We start from the raw sequence: 19,195 nt of genomic DNA, 5'->3' as shown, positions 1-19,195 counted from the left end.
ATGGATGTGTGGGTATAAGAATCTGTGTGTATTTGGAGGGAAATCTAAATTCGTAGGATTTAATGATGCTGTGTGGACCACTTCTGGCATCAGATGACACAGTGAGACTGGGGACAAGTTTATTGTCTCTCTCTAAGCCTTCATATATCTATATCTCTATGAGTATGTTTGTGTCTGTATCCATAGCTGTACCTGTGTCTATGTCTCTCTGTCTCTCTATCTATCTGTATTTACCGTGGTGGAATGTTATATGTACCAGGGATAAGGTATGTAAAATGTCCTTACACGAAAAAGTAACACAATATCTATTATTATACATTAAACCAGGTGGTTCTTTTCTTCTTCTGAGCACCATGGACATTTAAAAACTCTCAGTCTTTATTTCTCTGTCCACGATATTGTATTAATGAACAATCACTTTTCTCTGGTAATTATCAGTGTTTGTTTATATTGGCATGAACAATTTTTTGAGTTTCATGTTAATTGTTTGTGTAACATTATTTTTACAAATTAGAATCAACATCCTATCTTTACTTTTGGTCAGAATCTAATAACCTTCATTCTAGTATGTTTTTTGAGAATTTATAGAACATGTAATCCTGCCTGTGTGAAACATTGGAGATATGTGGTTATCAGTGGGCTGGTTTTAGGGAATAGTCTGAAGATGATTTAAATTTTTTTTTTCAACGTTTATTTATTTTTGGGACAGAGAGAGACAGAGCATGAACGGGGGAGGGGCAGAGAGAGAGGGAGACACAGAATCGGAAACAGGCTCCAGGCTCCGAGCCATCAGCCCAGAGCCCGACGCGGGGCTCGAACTCACGGACCGCGAGATCGTGACCTGGCTGAAGTCGGACGCTTAACCGACTGCGCCACCCAGGCGCCCCTGAAGATGATTTAGAACGTTTGAACAGAGTTTAATTTTTTGGCTGCAAGCACTATTTCCTTTTTTGAAGTTGGAAAATACTTTAGAGACAATGGAAACCAAATTTCTTTCTGTCCCTCCTTCTAATATATTGAAACAGAAGAGCAGAGCAGTAAAGTTACTTATCCCAAGTCACCCACAGAATTATGGTAGAAAAAGTATTAAAATTGGGGGTCTTGGTGGCCTGTGTTTTTCCTTTCCAGTTAAATATGCCAACAGCCACAATCCTGCTTCTTAGTAGTACTAATTAATAATAGTTACTTTCAGTATCAGCACTTATCATTATTGTCTATAGGTATGCCCTGGGTCATTTCTTTACTTCCTAGACCTTGATTTCCTCCTTTGTAAAACTAGGAGGTCAAAGTAGGAGGAAACCACATGATGTCTATGGTAAGTTCTTTTTCAGCTCTGAGAATCTATGAAGAGTAATGATGTTATTATGTGGGCAAGATTCTCGGATGACAAAAGCTTTTTAAGTCTTCCTATTTCCTCATTTGCTTTATTTGTGAATGTGTTCGGAATGAAATTCTATGTCCCATTGCAGTCAACGTTTTAGTGTAGGTTATTAGTACAGAATGTCTGATGGATCTCAGACCATGCCTTGCGACTTCTTATGCTGGGTTGCTATTCCGTATTAAATTCCTGCTGGTATCTTTCTTTCTTTCTTTCTTTCTTTCTTTCTTTCTTTCTTTCTTTCTTCTTTCTTTTTTCTACTGATAATAAAACTGAGCCCTAGAAAAGTGAAGTGACTTGTCCAAGTCTGTCATTGGTGGGGGTAGGTTTCAAATACATATCTCTCAAGCTCTAAAACTCAAATGTTTCTGCTCTCTCCTCACCATCCATTCTTACCTATAGGAGGTAACACACATTCTCCAAACCTGCTCTAAAGGTCCTCATCTCTGCATGTGAATTTTTATGCAAACCTCTTAAAATATTTTTTTGGTAACTAGAGGTAGCATAGAGAATTAAAGCAAAAAGGAACTTCATCTAAGTACCTTGTATGAACAGCATGGATCACATAACCTCACCCTTGTTAATCAGGTGTATTTTACAGATACCTTCTATACGTAGGTCTTTCTATGTGCAGCAAACATTCAGTGGGATACTTGTGTTTCTGTGAGACAATTATCTATGCTAGTGTGTGTCTTGTGGGGAAGTGTGTGTCAGTACCTGGAAGCTACTGGGCTTTTTTTTTGCGGTCAGACACCCTACGTTCCTATTCTTGCTTGGTCATTTGCTCGAGGGTAAGCTGTTCAATTCTTCTCACTTTTCCTTCATTTCTAACATGGCATTTCTAACTTCCTTCTGATTTAGGTAATGTCACTTTAAAATGAGATAACGGGCATTAAGTGCTTAGCATAAGGGGTTCCACAAGTTTAGCTCCCGTGATTATTAACCCGCATATTTTTTAAATGTTTATTTTTGAGAGAGAGAGAGAGAGAGAGAGAGAGAGCAAGCAGGAGAGGGGCAGAGAGAGAGGGAGACACAGAATCCGAAGCAGGCGCCAGGCTCTGAGCTGTCAGCACAGAGCCAGATGCGGGGCTCGAACTCACAAACCTCGAGATTATGACTTGAGCCAAAGTCAGATGCTTAACTGACTGAGCCACTCTGGCGCCCCTATTAACCCCCATATTAAATTAAGGCAGAGCTTTATGAGAAACAGAAATCCTCTGGTCATTTTGTTTGTTTGTTTTTTGCACGAGTAGAGTGCTGTAGTGGTGATTGATTGCCCCACGTGGAGCCAAGTATCACATTGCTTGAGTGATCTCTTCCCCACCTCCTCCCCACACCTCTGGCTTTATTGAGGTATATAAGCACGATCCCCTTTTGACCTTCCTTCTGATGTCTCCTTCCTTGGGTTGTGTTTTCTGGACAGAGGACAAGATTTGGACATCAGTGCAGCACAACAACACAGAGCTGACCCGGGTGCGGGGCGCCGACCCAGAGAAGCCCTACACCATGGCCTTGGATTATGGCGGCAGCATGGAACAGCTGGAAGCCATGATTGACGGCTCGGAGCACTGTGAGCAGGAGGTAGCCTACCACTGCAAAAGGTCCCGCCTGCTCAACACGCCAGGTAAGGCTCATCCCTGCTCCTCTGCGTGGGCCACAAGGGCTGACAATAGATAGGCTTCCCAAACACAGAATGTCGAGGACAGGGGTGTCTGCCCACGAGGGGGCTGCAGTGATGGTTGTTCACCCTGCCGCGGGAAGAAACAAGGTCGGGAGAGGACCAGGGATGGATTTCTCATCCTGGCTCTGACTCCCAGGTGTGGCCGAGAGTGAGCTTTGCAGCCTCTCATAGTTCCATCCTGATATGCAAAAAGACAAAGAAGACCACACCCGTCCTCCAACAGCTGAGAGAATGAGAAGGTTCTTGAGAGCAGCAGTACTCAAAGAGAGCATTTAAACTAGACATAGAAGGTGTGGACTTGGGAAGAGATTTCCTTGGGAAAGGGAATAGCATATGAGAAAGCACGAAGGATCTCAGCACATTCACCAAAAAGCAATGAGTTCTTTCCAGGGCAAGATATGCAGAGGGACGTGGTGTTGGGCAAGGAGGCCAGCAGGATAGGCAGGGACAGTCCTGTGTGTTCCCAGCTCTAGTGTTACCTGGAAAGTACAGGCCTCCATGGAAATGACTCTTTTTAAAAGTAAGGTTGCTGTTAGAAAAACAACAACAACAACAAGCAAACAGACTTCTAGGACTCTTACCAGAACCCAAAAGGGTTTTTTTGCAAAATGTCAGGAGGGCTTTGTCAAAGTTCATGGGTACTCTGGGAGTCCATCATTTTCTGTGACTATCAGTTTATCATTTGTTCCATGGTCTTAAAAAAAAAAAGAAAAAGAAAGAAAGAAAAGAAAAAGAAAAAGAAAAAAGCCAAGAACCACAGGGACATAGAATATCCAAGAATGGGTGTCACAATCTGTCATCTCAAGAAACTTACAACCCCATTATGCTTAGAAGTTAGGAAGTTTGAAAGGCTGAAGAAGATTAGACAGTGGGAATGTCAACAAAGGAGAAGTGATAGAAGCCTAACTAAATATAACATGCCGCCTCACTGATCTAGAATCTTTAGGAAAGACGTTGTTCCACATAAGTGAATTTTCCAGATAAGTGTCACTTATCCCTTTAAGCACCAAAAATGTTTTCAAAGAATTTTTAACTATTTGAAATGAAAATCTTTCTCAAATGGATTACATGCTTCCCCGCTTTCTTAAACAGAGGGTTCTGAACATAAAATGTAACCTTTTCTTGATGACTAGAGATCATCATTGTGAAAATCAATTACCGTACTCTCCTTGGCTTCAGCCATGCTCACAGGGCCGATTGGATCTGAGGCACCGGGTGCTGGCCCTCCCCGGTGTCCTCAGATGTGCTGCTTGAGAGGCTCCGTGTTGATACGTGTTCCCATGTCTCTCTATTCTGGCTGTCAAGCCTGCACCTGTCACTCTCGGCACTATTCAGAGTACCTGTGTCTGGAAAACCAACCTACCCTCTTTTCCTTGAGTGGTTTCTAGTTTTCTGAGGATTGTGTTTGGTGGAATTTTCAGAAAAATGGGGTAATGGTCATTCTGACCACGGATTCCCTTTAGTGTATGTATCGTGTGATATCAATTTAGTGACACCATTGCCTTTGTATATGCTTTTTTTTTTCCCCTAAGTCAACTGTCATCAGATCCCTGAGTATATTCAAGTGCAAGGGCATGGATTTGGGGGCACATATTGAGAGGGACTCTGCCTCTTACTACTTCGAGAAACTTGTGCACGTTGCTACCTTTCCACTAGCAATTTCAGCACCTGAGCGATTTCGTCCTGGTACTGTGCCTGGTACTTATCAGGTGTTCAACAAATGTGGGTGTCGTATTTCTTTCCTTGCTCACAGCTTCAGTCCCAGTGGAGAAGGTCCAGATTTGCACTGCCATGAGAAATAGGCTCAAAGGATGATATTATTTCTACTTCAGTGGTATAAATTGAAGAATTATAATAATGATAACTCATGCATGCAGATAATCTCACCACCCAGAGAGACCAATGTGGCACTTAGGTATGTGTTCTTCCGGACATTTTCCCACATGCATGTTCACAGAAACACAGTGAGAAGATACTATCTGTGTCTTGGGGTTGAGAACGCTCATGAATCGTCTTTTGCCCCATGGGTTATGAATCACATGAGGTACGTGAACGAGGACAATGGACATGTGCACCCAGTGTCTCCTTTTTTTTCTGGCGAGCTGGCTTGCATAAACCAGGCACTGCTTGTGGGTGGGGTAGGACTGCAGACAGAGAGCCCCTTAGAGATGTGGCCCAAACCTCACAGCCTTCAGTGCAGGGATGATCCTGACTCAGTGGTGCTTACCTCCCAGAAACGGGCAGACAACCATGTACCATTGTGGGAACATGAATGAATCCCCAGCCAAGGCCTAGTGGACTGCTTTTGTCAGGCTGTTATAATAAAATACCGCAGATTGGCTCTCTTATTAAAAAAAAAAAAAAAAGAGAGAGAGAGAGGGAGAGAGAGAGGGAGGGAGGGAGGGAGATCAGGTTCTGGGACCCGGCTTCACCTGTGGTCAAACCAGGGATGCCATTTCTGATACACTGTGCAGACCTCACAGATCCAGAAGTTAGAAGCAAGTCAAGTAGTCTGGGTAAGTCAAGTAAGTCAAGTAGTAAGTCAAGTTAGAAGTAAGTCAAGTTAGAAGTAAGTCAAGTAGTCTGAGGCCCTGTGATCATCAGAGTGGCTTGAATTAGGGTGAATCCCTGGATATCTTCAAAGGGGTTGCAGCATTCTTCCTGAGGTTCAGCTGCATCCAGGGCTCATGCATACCTTCCCAGGGTGGCCCCGAGGACCCCCACAAGGACATTCCCAGAGCCTTTTTCTGTCTGCTCTCAGCTCTGGATTTGGCTCCAGGTGTCTAGGAGCAGCAGGGGGAGAAGGAAAAGGAAGACAGGCAGGAGAAGTTCAGGCTTGGTTCACCTCTGTGTATTTTTCATTCAGTCAGTGACTGAACCATGACACTGTCATTTTCTGGCAGTTTCCTCTGATATCCTTCCGCAGGGTTGCTGATAAGCACCAGCCAATAGAATGTGTCATTTGTCTCTTTAACTGAAGATTTATGCTACAAACTCTCTGAAGGGCCAGAATTCCAAGCCTCAGAGGTCCATGGGAAAGGTGTCTTTGCTATTCCCATGCATCTTTGTAGTCATTTTCCCTGGGCTTCTACTTACTACCCTGGACTTCATGCAGGGCCTGCGGTCCTGTGCTACAGAGTAGTTTCCAGGACAGGAATCAGCAGCCTGACAGTGCTCAGGGCACCTTGTCACCAGGATAGGAGGTGGCCAGGAACATTGTCCCCAGGAACAAGGGCTACCCTGGTTGAGCCCAGGCCTTTCTCACTGCCAGCATCTTCCTAGGAATTTTGCCCAAGCCTGGGGTCCTGAGGGCAACATGTGATGTACATATGAAATAAAATAGAACCCAGCTTAGGAAACACACAGAAGACACAGAAAGAAATATTGAGTCCACGATCTGGAGGATGCTTTAATACTTGGCCAGTTAGCTCTATAACCCATAAGGAAGACAAGATTCAAAGGGGCAGAGGAAGGTGATCACCTGGGGGAACCCAGTGCCCAGGTCGCTGGTGGGGATGAGGACCGAAAGCCCTGTCTATCCCAAAAATCTCTTCCATAGTCTCCATGGCACCACGACTTTCCTCATTAGATTCTCTCATTGGAGTTTATCTGGCGTTTGCATCTTTTTATACTTAACCCCTCTGTGGAGTGAAAGTCTTTCTGGGAATATTCTCCCCAATAAAACTGTGAGCTCTCTAAGGCAGAGGTAAAAAGTCATAATTGAAACATACGAACACTGAAATAGTTTGAAAATACATAGGAAAATTGAGACTCCATTACATTGAAATTAATAGCCATAGGATATATTGAGCTGGAGTTTACTTTGGTTCTGGAAAGAAAGCATTTGCCAAGCAAATCAGCCAAGCAAACAAGTTTGCCATGAGGATTAAGTTCCTCAGTAGAACTAGTTACTTAGTCCCCTAGAGTGCTTCAGAGTCCCCATTTCCCTACATGTAATGGGCTAACATCATTCCTGTCCATCCATCCATCCATCCATCCATCCATCCAGGCAGGTACATGAGTGGTTTCCACTTGGGGTCGATTGCTTTACCCAGCTATGTCCCAATGGATTTGAAAGTGATTAAATCCTATTTCTTTTAAACTCTTCCAAAACTTTCAATTTTGTTCTTTTCCCTTAATTAATGATATTTTAGTGAGTATGCAGCTAACTGGCTATATATATGTATACATATATACAAGTGTGTATATATATATATACATATATATATAAAATGTTGATATATAGTTTAGATTATATATAAATATATAGTGTAGCATGTATGAATATATCATATATACACACCACACACTATAGCATATATGCTATATAATGTATATTATGTAATTGTATACATACATATTATATACTTTGTGTATGTCCAAATATATCTACAAATGCACTTGTGTGTACAAACCCTCTTGTGCATTTGTAATATTTGGTTTCAGATGTGTACAAAACAAATGATCAGACTTATAAATCTAGTTAAGGGATTGTGATAGAGAAAAGTCAAATCATGGATAGAAACAGGTAGCTTTTCAGGGTACTCTGGAGTTAACTAAACTTAAAACTCTTTGTCCCCAGTATTTGTACCAAACATGGTACAAATATTAACAGATGATTATATTTTCTTTCAAACAATAAGCATTTATTGGTTCTCTCCATTTGGTATCACATACCTTTCTGTCTGGTGGGAGTGAAACACTGAAAAAACAGAGTTCCTGCCCCCATGATTGTAGCAAGTTATGAGAGAGACAGACCAAACACACACGAACACTCCCACCCCCACCCCCACACATGCTCAGTTCATGAACAGCATGAAGGAGAAAAGCTGAGAAGCACAAGGATCCTGAGAGTGACCAGGCCTGGGGAGTTCTGTTTCATAACAGGGTAGGAAAGCTCCCTGGACTAGGAGGGGCACACCAACAGAATCTTGGGTAAAGAGAAGGTGTGGGCCATGTGATGTCTGGGACAGAAGGTTCCAGGCAGAGGAACAGCAAGAGGGCCAGTGAGGCTAGTGGAGAGAGAAGAAGGAATGGGGTGATAGGAGAATGAGGCTGGGGTATCCAGAAACCAGATCATGACAGGTCTAGGGCTACGGGTTTTATCCTGAGTGCGCAGGGAAGTCACCGGAACATTGAAGCAAAGGATTGCTCACTCTTCCTCTTCCTATTTCAAATCCAAAGGCTAATGTCAGTTTATTTAAGTCAGGCTAAACCAGGTATCTGTAATTTGCTAAGTCCATAGACAGTTTAGGTCACTCCTTATGCCTGATGAGCTAGAAATAGCTACTAGCTCTCCGAGGACAGAAGCCTTGTCTTATATAGCCCCGATCCCCACAGTCTAGCTGAGCACTGTCAGCAAAAGTCTTAGAGGCCACCTCTGATTGCTTCTGATTCATGGCAGTACTTTTGTCCTTGTTTCCCCAATTACACTGAGTTGAGATTGCATTGGCCCCTTCACCCCTTATTTTACTACTTCCCACCTACCCCCATCACATTCACAAATTCTAGAGGAGGTCTCTATGGGAGCTGGAATCCTTGTCCTTTGCAGCACACCCTTCCCTCCCTTTTATTCCTCCCTCCCTTCATCCCTTCCTTCCTTTCTTCCTCCTTTCTTTCTTCCCTTCCTTCCCTCCCTCCAACATACACACACATGTGTGCACATACATGCATAATTGATCCCCAAATCCATAGTCCTTTTGTTCAGCCATGTCGTCACCATTCTACTTAAAACAATTTTGTCACAGGAACAGCATAATCAAGATCACAAAACTGTGGCATGACACCTGCAAAACAAAAATACCAGGGCAGTATTTGAAATCTCTTTAACAAAAGATTATTTCTACTTTAGGTACAGCAAGAATCGTAAACAAGATCATGACTCCTGTAAGGCATACTCTTTGGTATTACCACTGCTGCTGTTGATTTTGGTTCTTGGCTACTGGGAGCCTTCTTTCTGGATGGCATGTCTAATGCATTATCTCACTTAATCCTCTCAATGGTCTTATGAAGTCTGTATTATCATTCTCATTTTTTCACAGAAGTGAGGCTCTAATAACAGGTGGTCTGCCCGGGGTGTTATAGATACTAAATACTGGAGATGAGTTCCAAATAAATGTCTTTGACTTTAACCTCCATGTACATTCCAGACTAACATGCAGCAAAAGAAGAAAGGTCTCACAGAGGGACTGAAAATAATATTTAGGTACTCACAGAAAAGGTTCATCTTCTGTTCTGATTATCAACTGTTATTTAACAAACTTAAACTTAAAACTTAGCACTTTAAAACGATGGCAACGTCCATCTTGTCCACTCATCTGCAGTTTGGGCAGGTGCCAGCAGGATTTGCCCATCTCTGCTCCACCCTGGGTCACCAGGGGCTGGGGCTGGCGCTGGGTGTGTGCTGAGAGCTCACTCACTCAGTTGGCGCTGGCTGTTGGCTGAGTCCTCAGTTGGGCGTGTGGTCTTTCCATGTGGCTTCTTGGCTTTCTCATAACACAGTGACGGGGTCTCAGGGCAAATATCCCAAGAGAGGGAGAGGGGAAGGCTGAACCTAGATTGCATTTTCTTACCTAGTGTTGAAAGTCATGACTTATTATTTCTGCCATTTTCTAATTATAAGATAGTCACTCACACTGGCCCACATTCAAGGGGATGTCAATTTCATTCCATCTTTTCATGGGGTGAGTGAGTGGACACTCATTATGTTCTTTAAAATTTCGTATAGATAGTCAATCAGCCTAAGGAACAGAGCAAATGGAAGGCAGAATCAGGAGTCAAATCCATATCTCTACAACTCTGTGTAGATGTTTGCACTCTACTGTCCTGCTGGCCAATAAGTCAGTTCTAGTTCAAGCAGGAAATGTGTCTGACTCTCCATTTTTCCCTCTTAGGGACTTTTGTTACCCTTAAAATAGCATGGCTAAAATGTGTTTATAGGAGTTTGCCATAGGTCTTTAAAAAATATAAAGAGACTATCACATGAATCAAGTCAATGCATTTTACTGTTCATGAAAGCCACCTTTCCTAATGTCCTAATAATTCACTCTTGGTGTTTTGCTAGGGACATAAAGTCAAAATTAGAGGTGGGTGGATTTTACAAAGAAGACCTACACCTTAGAGGAGCTAGAGATGTGGGTGTGTATCTAAGGGAAATAAAAAATACCCCACATCAATTCAAGAGATATGTGTCTGGTTGCAAATAAATTGCTTTCCAGACCATTGATTACTTCAGTAGTCAATGTGGATTGCTCAATAATCAACATTTAGACCCTGTATGAGATAAAGTTTTTATTTTTCTCACCACTCTATGAAATGCTGTGTTCACTTAGTTTATCTTGAGTACTTACAGGAAACAGGGTTCTTTTTTTTTTTTTTTTTAAATTTTAAGATGTAGTATAGTGGCGGGGTGCCTGGGTAGCTCAGTCAGTTAAGTGCCCGACTTCGGTTCAGGTCATGGTCTGGCAGTTCGTGAGTTCAAGCCCGTTGTCTGGTTCTGTGCTGACAGCTCAGAGCCTGAAGCCTCCTTCAGACTGTGTCTTTTTCTCTCTTTCTCTCCCTCCCCCACTTGCACTCTGTCTCTCAAAAATAAATAAACATTAAAAATTTTATATAAACAAAGATACAATACAGTGGCAACAACATGAAAAGAGCATGAATTTTGGAATCATAGAAAATGGTTTTAAATTTTACTTTTTCTACTTCTTAGCTCTGAGCATGTGAGCATATTACATGGACTCTCTGAGCCTCAGTTTCTTTATCTGTAAATGTAATAAGACAGATGTTGTGTCTTGCATATAGTAGACATTCAAGATACTACTGTTATTTTAGCTAGTATTTTATCACATTTTCCAAAGAGCAAGGGGAATATTAGTTCTTCTGGCTACCAGGTGAGGGTCTCAGAATCCTATTTTATGACTGGTGAAAAAGTTGCATTTTGGGATCTGTCTCTTGTTGATTTATGGGCATACTGACTTCTAAACTAAAGTTTAGGTATTTGTAAATGTGATATTTTCTTACCTAATAGCACTGTTGAAAGTGTTACAGTTAAGTCTATGCCCACCCCACTCCCACTGCCGACCACTCAAATCCATTAATCTATTTTTTTTTTTTTTTCATTTCAATGAAGGACACCATCCAGTTTCTCAAGGCCAAAGCCTAGGACTCATTCCCTCCTTACTGTCTCTGTTCCCCGTCCAGTATACATCAGCAAATATTCAAACTCATCAGTCACAGCTGACTTTGACCCCAGCCTTTTCCCTTCATTTCCACTGTTAACCGCCTATGTTCAAACTTCACCCTCTCCAGACTGGACAAGTGCATGCATCACATCCCTTCTCCTCTCCTATTCCACCCCTACCCTACCTCCCTACATTTTCTATCTTACACAGCAGACAATGTGATAATCTTCCCAAAATGAGATTATATGAAACTGGCTTTAAATCCTTCTCAGACTCCTTACCATGGCCTATAGAGCTCTGCAGGCTGAGCCCACTCCCCAGTTCATGTTCCCCCACGCCCTCCCTAAACCTTTTATTCTATTCCTTGACAAACTAGCCCTCTACATCTTAAACGGATGCACTCTCTGTTTTCTCTACTCAAAAATTTTGTTCTTCTTCCCATGATTAGATGTCAACTTAAATTTTACATGCAACTGGGGTGCCTGGGTGGCTCAGTCGGTTAAGTGTCTGACTCTTGATTTTGGCTCATCATGAGCTCATGGTTCGCGATCGAGCTCTGAGTTGGGCTCTATGTTAACAGCACAGAGCTTTCTTGGGAATCTCTCTCTCTCTCTCTCTCTCTTTCTCTCTTTCTTCCCCTCCCCCACTCATGCTCACTCTCTCTCTCAAAATAATAAAACATTTAAAAAATTTTACACACAACTAAAGTATATACTCTATCATTTTTTATCACTTCATCCTATTTTAATATTCTGCACAGAGGTTATTACTACCTGATATTTTCTTCCTATTTGTTTGTTTACTATCTGCCTCTGTCAGTAGAATGTGAGCTCCATGAGGGAGGGATCCTTCTTTGTTTAATTCACCACTTTATGCCCCAAGTGCCTAGAACAATACCTGGCACCCAGGAAACATGGAAGGAGTAGTTGTTGAATGAATAGAATATTCCACCTCAGTGAATAGTTAGTATCACTGGTGTCCATATTATGTCAGAGGACCCATGATAAAAGAAGTACATTTGGCTAAACCTGCTGCAGAGACCCTTGTAACCAGAGAGGAGTTTGTGAGTGGGAAGGGCAAGGCTGGGAGGTGGGAGCCACCATTCTGCTTCTGGCTCCAACACAGACTCTCTGTGACCTTGAACAACTTACTTACACATTTTAATGGACCTCAATTTCTCTTCTTTAACCTTAGTGGGTTATATTTGATGTTCCCTAAGTGCCCTTCCCACTGTGACACTTCATGACTCTACTAACCAACACAAAGTGAGTTAAAATGCATGTGACGGTTTATTACTTTCTTGTCACTGTAAGGAACTGGAGGAGTCAGTAAAACAAAAACAAAAACAAAAAAAAAAAGAGGACTTTCCTAAGACTCTGAAGACAATGAAATATGATAATTTATTTATATAGTAGGTGACATTTTTCATACCCTCATGCACCTGATCTTCTCCTCAGAACATTTTTACATATGGTGATACCGATTGTGCAGGGAAGGTGCGAAACTTCCCCAAGGTCCTAACAAGTCAAGAGTGGCAGGGTTAAGAATTTCTAGCCTTAGAGTAAGTATGCATGTCTTATAGTAGTTACTTTATATATAGTAAATATATAGTATTTACTGCAGTGGTTGGGAGGTGGTGTGGAAAGGGAGTGATACCAACTGCACCGATGAGGCCCGTCAGTCTGCACACACTTCGTGTCTAATGGCAGCTCAGCTTGTTATGGGGAGTCATGGCCGACCCGGCATTTTCCTCCCGCCTGGGTCCTCACTGCAACGGTGCCAGAACGAAGGCAGCAGGGTGCCCATGAAGAACGCAGGCATCACTTGTCTTGGGCTACTGCATATCAGTCATGTGACGTTAGAATAGGTACTCAACAGCCGTCAGCCTCAGGTTCCCCATCTCGAAGAATGCAGATGACATAAATAACGCTAATTGTACTCACATCATTTCTAAGGATAAACATAGTTGGAAACTTTATAATTGAAGTTCCTCAATTTACCTAAGTTCATTTGAAATGACACAGGTGTCTTTCTCTACCTAACTCCCCCCGTCCTCTCACTTTTGCTGAGAGACAAGAATGAGCGCATTATGGCGGTTTTATTCCTCCATGCTTTCCTATGCACGTGTGCGCCTGCACCCCTGTGTGTGCCTGTGTGCACGTGCGTGCGTAAGTGCACGTGCAGGATCTGGTGAGAAATACCAAGCAATGTGCTGGGTGCTGTGCAGATGTCAAACCATAATCTCGGTATTTCATGGTGGACATGTTTTAGGCTCTGAAGCAATAGGTAGGTAGGTAGATAAAAATAAATAACTCAGCTCCCCTGTTCTGCCACTTCTTTGCCAAGTGGCCATTGTCAGGGTATATAACCAAAGTTTCTGAGTCACATTGTCCCATCTTCACAATGGGTAACATATTAACGCAATTTGCAGCCTTTTTCAGGGATTGCGAAAACATACACAAAGGGATTGACCACACTGACTGCTACCATTTAAGGAGCCTGTGCCCTTGTCGATAGAATTAGAGACAATATTTAGAAGTTAGAAGGATGTAAAGTGCTCCAGAAATGAACAATTAATTCAATTTAGGTGAATCTTGGAGATCTTCTGTGGTAAGGCTTTACTTTTGAGACACAGCATGGGTAAGAGTCACTGTGAGGGGGAGAGGCATAGAGGGAGACCATTCTTAGGGAGTGGAGGAGAATCCTATTTAGGAGTGAAGTAGTTGATAGTGTTGCTATTTATTTCAGTGAGGAGGCAGAAAGGATGGGAAGGAGGATGGGTAGGAAGGAGGGAGGGCCTTCTATGTTGCAGATACCTTCCAACATGCTTCTGTAGATGAACTTCACTACTTCTGCTGAGTGAAGACTGGAAAGTGATACAATCGGAAGACTAGCCATGAAGCCGTAGAAACAGCTGACTGGGTCAGGAGGACACTACAGACAAGGAGACTAGTGAGGTCCATCTCTGCAGTCAAGGGAAGAGGTAAGAAGCATGGGGTCATAGAAATAGGAAAGGAAACAAGAGAGCGATCAGATTGCTCTTGATGAACAAAATAGACTCAAGGAATGCTGTTCAATGGGAATGTGAAAGTTTTCTGACAACTGCATTATAAACATAAAAAGAAACAGGCAAAATGAATTTTAATACTATGTTTTATTTGTGACAATATATCCAAAATAGTATCTGTTCAATGTCTAATTAGGCGAAATGAATTTTAATACTATGCTTTATTTGTGACGATATATCCAAAATAGTATCTATTCAATGTCTAATTAGCAAAAGAAAATTATTACGATTTATTTTATTTTTCCCAAATCTTGAAAATCTGATGTGTATTTTGCATTTACAACACATTACAACACATCTCAAGAGCTGAATCGTTACATGTGGCTAGTGGCTACCATATTGGATAGTGCAGGTCACAAACGTTTTCATTCGGGATAAGGCTTCCAACGCAAAACCAATTAACAGAAAAATTGGAGTTAAGTGGCTAGAGTGTGTTTATTCTAGTAGGGAATAAAGTAGATTTTGTACTCAGTATGCTGATTTTGAGATATAGGATAGGCGGTTAGGCTAGCGGGCTGTGCTGAGGCCTGAGGTCCAGGGTCAGAAGTGGCAGGGTCACAGGTGAACAGAGTGGGAGACATCAAGTCCATTAAATAGCACATTAGGGGAAGGGTGCTAAGGGGAAGTGGGGTGGGGGTGATAAAAGGAAGCTGTAAGCAGTGAGAATGGGGCCCTAGGGTGATGTGATAAAGGAAGCAGTGTGGGAAGCAAACAGTGCCCGAGCCCTAGAGATCCCATAAGTGCACAGCGTAAAAGTTCTAAGCAACAGTCATAGAAATATTGCAGAGGGGATCGCTGCAGCCCTAAAGATGGGCTACTGTTGGGAATAATGGACTCTCATACTCTTAGAAGTTGGTGTAAAGGCGAAGAGGGGGTCTAGAGTCCCTGTATCCAGATGTGGAAGTTCAGCCAACAAGAGAATCAAGGAGTACCAGGATCACTAATTATTATAACAGTAACACCCCCAGCAGTGATGGCAGCACCTGACAGATGTGTAGCATGTGGGTGTGTGCATACATGTGTATACAGATACATATGTCCATGCATGCATATTCGTGTGTGCGTGTATGCATATTTAAATACACATGCTATTTTATATTTTTTCATCTCCTCTTAATAAGGTGTTATTATTCCAGGTACATAAATGAGGAAATGGAGACTTCAAAGTAAAGTAACTTGCTGTAGGTCATACAGGGACCATCCAAATTCAAGTAGCTCTAACTTCAAAGGTCATACTCCTAAAAGTCAGAGACAGATATCAAGAGAAGATGAAGGAAAAGCAGGATCAAGATTCTGAGTCCAGATAACTTATTCTGTGGGCTGATTCTACCAAATGAAGAGAGATGTGTTTACTGAAGAGAACATATCAATATAGGGTACATGTAGCTAGTTACAACATGTCATGTGTATATACATATGTAAAACAAATCCATGTATACATACACAAATACCTGTATATGATATGTATATATGCATTTTATTCAGTTTTTCTTTTCAGGCTCCTAATGATCCCCATGTAGGGGACACTTAAAATAGAGAAAAAAGAAAAGAAACAATATTAGCATGAAGCCTAGCTTTTGAATCTAATAGCTTTAATGTGCCAGGATTTTTAATATGTATTTTTCAGTTCCTAGTATAGATGGATTGTACACCCATCTCATTTAATCTTTATAATGTCATGAGCCATGTTTTTACTGATAAACTGAGGGTCAATGAAGTTAAGTGAAGGAAGAACCACATGACCCTATCCATATCTGAACAAACACAAGTGACTCTAATAAAACCTGTGGTGATTAACTTCAGTTTGGTGGACAAATGAAAACAATCCTTGTTTTAGTCTGCCAGGTCACTAGCTCCTCAGAAGCCAGTTATACAATATTCTCTTGAACTGAATCAGGACAAGGCTGGATTTTGCCCAGTAAACTGGTATTATATATACAGCCAAGTCACTACAAAATCTCTCTGGGCAATCATTTCATAAGATGTCCCCAAGAATAGAAAACTAATTCTCTCTGTGAACACATCGCTGACAGGAAAAAGAAGTCAGATAAGAAGAAAATCAGAAATGAAGTTGCTGACACCCTAACAGACCATCTGTATATTCAGCAGACTTTTTGGATTGAGTTTAGAGAGGATAAGACATCACAATAGTAGGTTGCAGAAACCCACTTGGGAAGTTTAAGACAGAGACAAAGGAAAGAAGGAAGGGAGGGAATGAGAGAGGGGAGAGAAATAGAGGGACAAGGGGTGGGGGTGAGTGTCATGGAGAGAGGGAGGGAGGGAGGGAGGGAGAAGAAAAATAACCCCTTTGAGGAAATTGTCCTGATTTAGAATCCTGTATTCTGTTTCACTGTGTATCTTGAATAAAGTTGAACACATTCTCAACTTGGAGATATGATCCTAGGGCAGATAGCCCTGTGTGATCTTCCCAAGGGCCTCAAGTTATGAGGTTGAAAAGAGGAGTCCATGACAACAGACATAGACATGACAACTCTTCTAACCAGGTCCCCCTACAATGAGCTTCTTAAAGGGAGAAATGGTTATGGTGGCAATAGGAACCTTAGGATGACAATCTGTTGGTAGCTGAGAGGCACAGAAGACCTACATTTCCTCAGCGGCAGAAATGAAATAAAAATTATTTCCCAAGTGAGACTTTTCTACCTCTGAGTGTTTAAGAATACCTACTTGGTCTTACTCATTTCTGAACACCTCTTCTAGAGCCTTGCCTGTACCTGGCACAAAGCAGGTGCTCAAAATTCTTCCTTGTATGTGAAAATCATATGAGAATATGGTTTTAACAAAGTACTTGGAAAACAATAATGGCATTCCTGTATCAGACAGGATTGGCTAAATTATGCTGCAGTGGTCATAACAAAATAAAAACCAGAACTTCTCTATGGCTTAAGATAACAAGGTTTCATTTGTCATGTAGACCAGATACTCATCAGGGAGTGGTTGGGGGCCCTGCCTTCAGTCTTCTCACTCCATGACCCAGAGTCATGGAGTAGCTCCTCCTTGGGGGTTGCTGGTCACCTCGGAAGAGGAAAAGAGGGCTCTGGAGCGCCTCAACCCTGCTCTAGCCTGGAGTGACATATGTCACTTCAGCTTATAATTCATTGCCCAAAATGAAAGACATAGGGGAGGAAAAGTAATTTTTCCTCAAAACTTTTGAGTTTCTTGGCTAAGACCCCTGTGAGAAAAGACAGATGAACAAGAGAAAAACAAACAGAAGTTTATTAACATGTATATCTCATGTATACACAAGAGATGCCCAGGGAGAAATGAACAATTCAAAGAAGTGGCTTAGAACTCCAGCTTATATGACAGTGCAGCAAAGAACAGTACATCTGTGGAGACATGATAAGACAAAGGAAAACAGTTTTAGGTTTCCAAGAGCAGAGGTAAAGGCCAGTGAGTAAAATTGTTATGTAGATTCTTCTGGTGCCATCTCTAGGCTGATAGGGTCTAAAGTTGTTTGCAATTGGTTAACTTTTGTCCTCCTAAACAGAGAGAGGAGGAATAACTTCATAAATATGTGTCCTGCTTTCAGGCAAATTTAGGGAGGACGAGGAGGTTTGTTTGTCTCTACTTCTCAGTTACCTTCAGATCAAAATAATCCTTAGGGCAAGTGGCATATTTTGAAGTGTCATATTGTGCTAGCCTTCAAATACCTATAACCCCAAGGGGACCAGAAACTATAATGCCACCATATGCCTGCAAGATGAAGAAGAGAAATAATTGGTGCATAGCCTCAATGCCCATCACAGAGTTCGGGGGGGTGGGGGTGGGGTGGGGAGGGAAGAACAGGGAAGAAAAGAACTGAAAACAAAGTCATACCCTAATTAGAGTTGAAATAAAAGGGTATGCTTGCAATATTGCTTTCTTCTTCTCGTCTACTACAAGATGTATTATTTTTTTTTATAATGTAGGACATACCAGAAAGAAAAGTATATCAGATTTATAAAATACTAAAAGCTATTTTTAAACCTACAAGTCTATTTTTAGGTCCTCACTTATGAATATATATAGCATGAATTTTAGTTTTAGCTAAGATAGAGTATTTGATTAATATCAAAATCAGCTTTACTATTTAATTAATATTACAATTTCAGTGTCAGTTCACGCTAATGTCAACATAACTTGTAGGGCTAATATTTGGAAAGTATTATTATATTCCTTTCTTTTTGAAAATCAAAGCAAACTTTCAAAATCAATTCTGTAATTAGTCACAAAGCCCTAACACACGTGTGGATAAAAATGTGTCTATATGCATGTGTTGATGTATAGATGAAAACATTATATATTTTTGACTCACACAAATGTTTTGACTCACAAAAACATCACACACAAATGTTACTTCTGTGAATCCATTTGCCCCTGAAATAACATTCTTATGTGTATGTATTTGCACAAATGTATAAAGCAGAACATCACAGTGTCCTGTTGATATATTTTCCCTCATGCTCTGAATGCTAGCATACTCAGTCTGGCATCTGGAGAGCCGACAAAGCAGATGGTACTGGACGCTCTTGGCCAACAGGGCTGGTGCCCCATCCTGCAAATGCCCCAAGGCGACAAGCACACCGCTGTGCCATCTTGCACTGAGTGCATCCTGGTAGCTTGGGTTACTTTCCCGCAGGGCTGCTTCTGCTGTTCCATATTTTATATTTGGGGGAGTTGTTTTGATATTTCAACACTTTCAAATGTGTTCAGGTGATGGTGCATGAACTACAGCAAAGAACCAAAGGGAGGTTATTACTCTGGATGTTATAAGATCAACATTTTGTGACAGCTAGAAGTGCTTTCTGAAAAAGATGAGGGGAACACTAAAATGAGCAGGCAGTTGGGGATTGGTAGAAATCCTCTAATACCATGAAGGACTTTAGACA

General features: G+C 41.6%; 1 protein-coding gene across 2 annotated transcripts in view; it reads left to right on the top strand.

Moving 5' to 3' along the window:
• CNTNAP5 (contactin associated protein family member 5) overlaps window positions 1–19,195 on the top strand; it is a 798,355-nt gene that overhangs the window by 557,801 nt on the left and 221,359 nt on the right. For both annotated transcript variants that reach the window (XM_030326880.1, XM_030326879.1), the window contains exon 13: window positions 2,802–3,002. In XM_030326880.1, the coding sequence (XP_030182740.1) occupies window positions 2,802–3,002 (201 nt within the window). The remainder of the gene's footprint in view (window positions 1–2,801; window positions 3,003–19,195) is intronic.

This window comes from Lynx canadensis, chromosome C1, assembly GCF_007474595.2.
Source record: "Lynx canadensis isolate LIC74 chromosome C1, mLynCan4.pri.v2, whole genome shotgun sequence".
NCBI lineage: Eukaryota > Metazoa > Chordata > Mammalia > Carnivora > Felidae > Lynx > Lynx canadensis.
The sequence above is the reverse complement of the archived record's forward strand: the minus strand, read 5'-3'. Positions and strand labels throughout refer to the sequence as shown.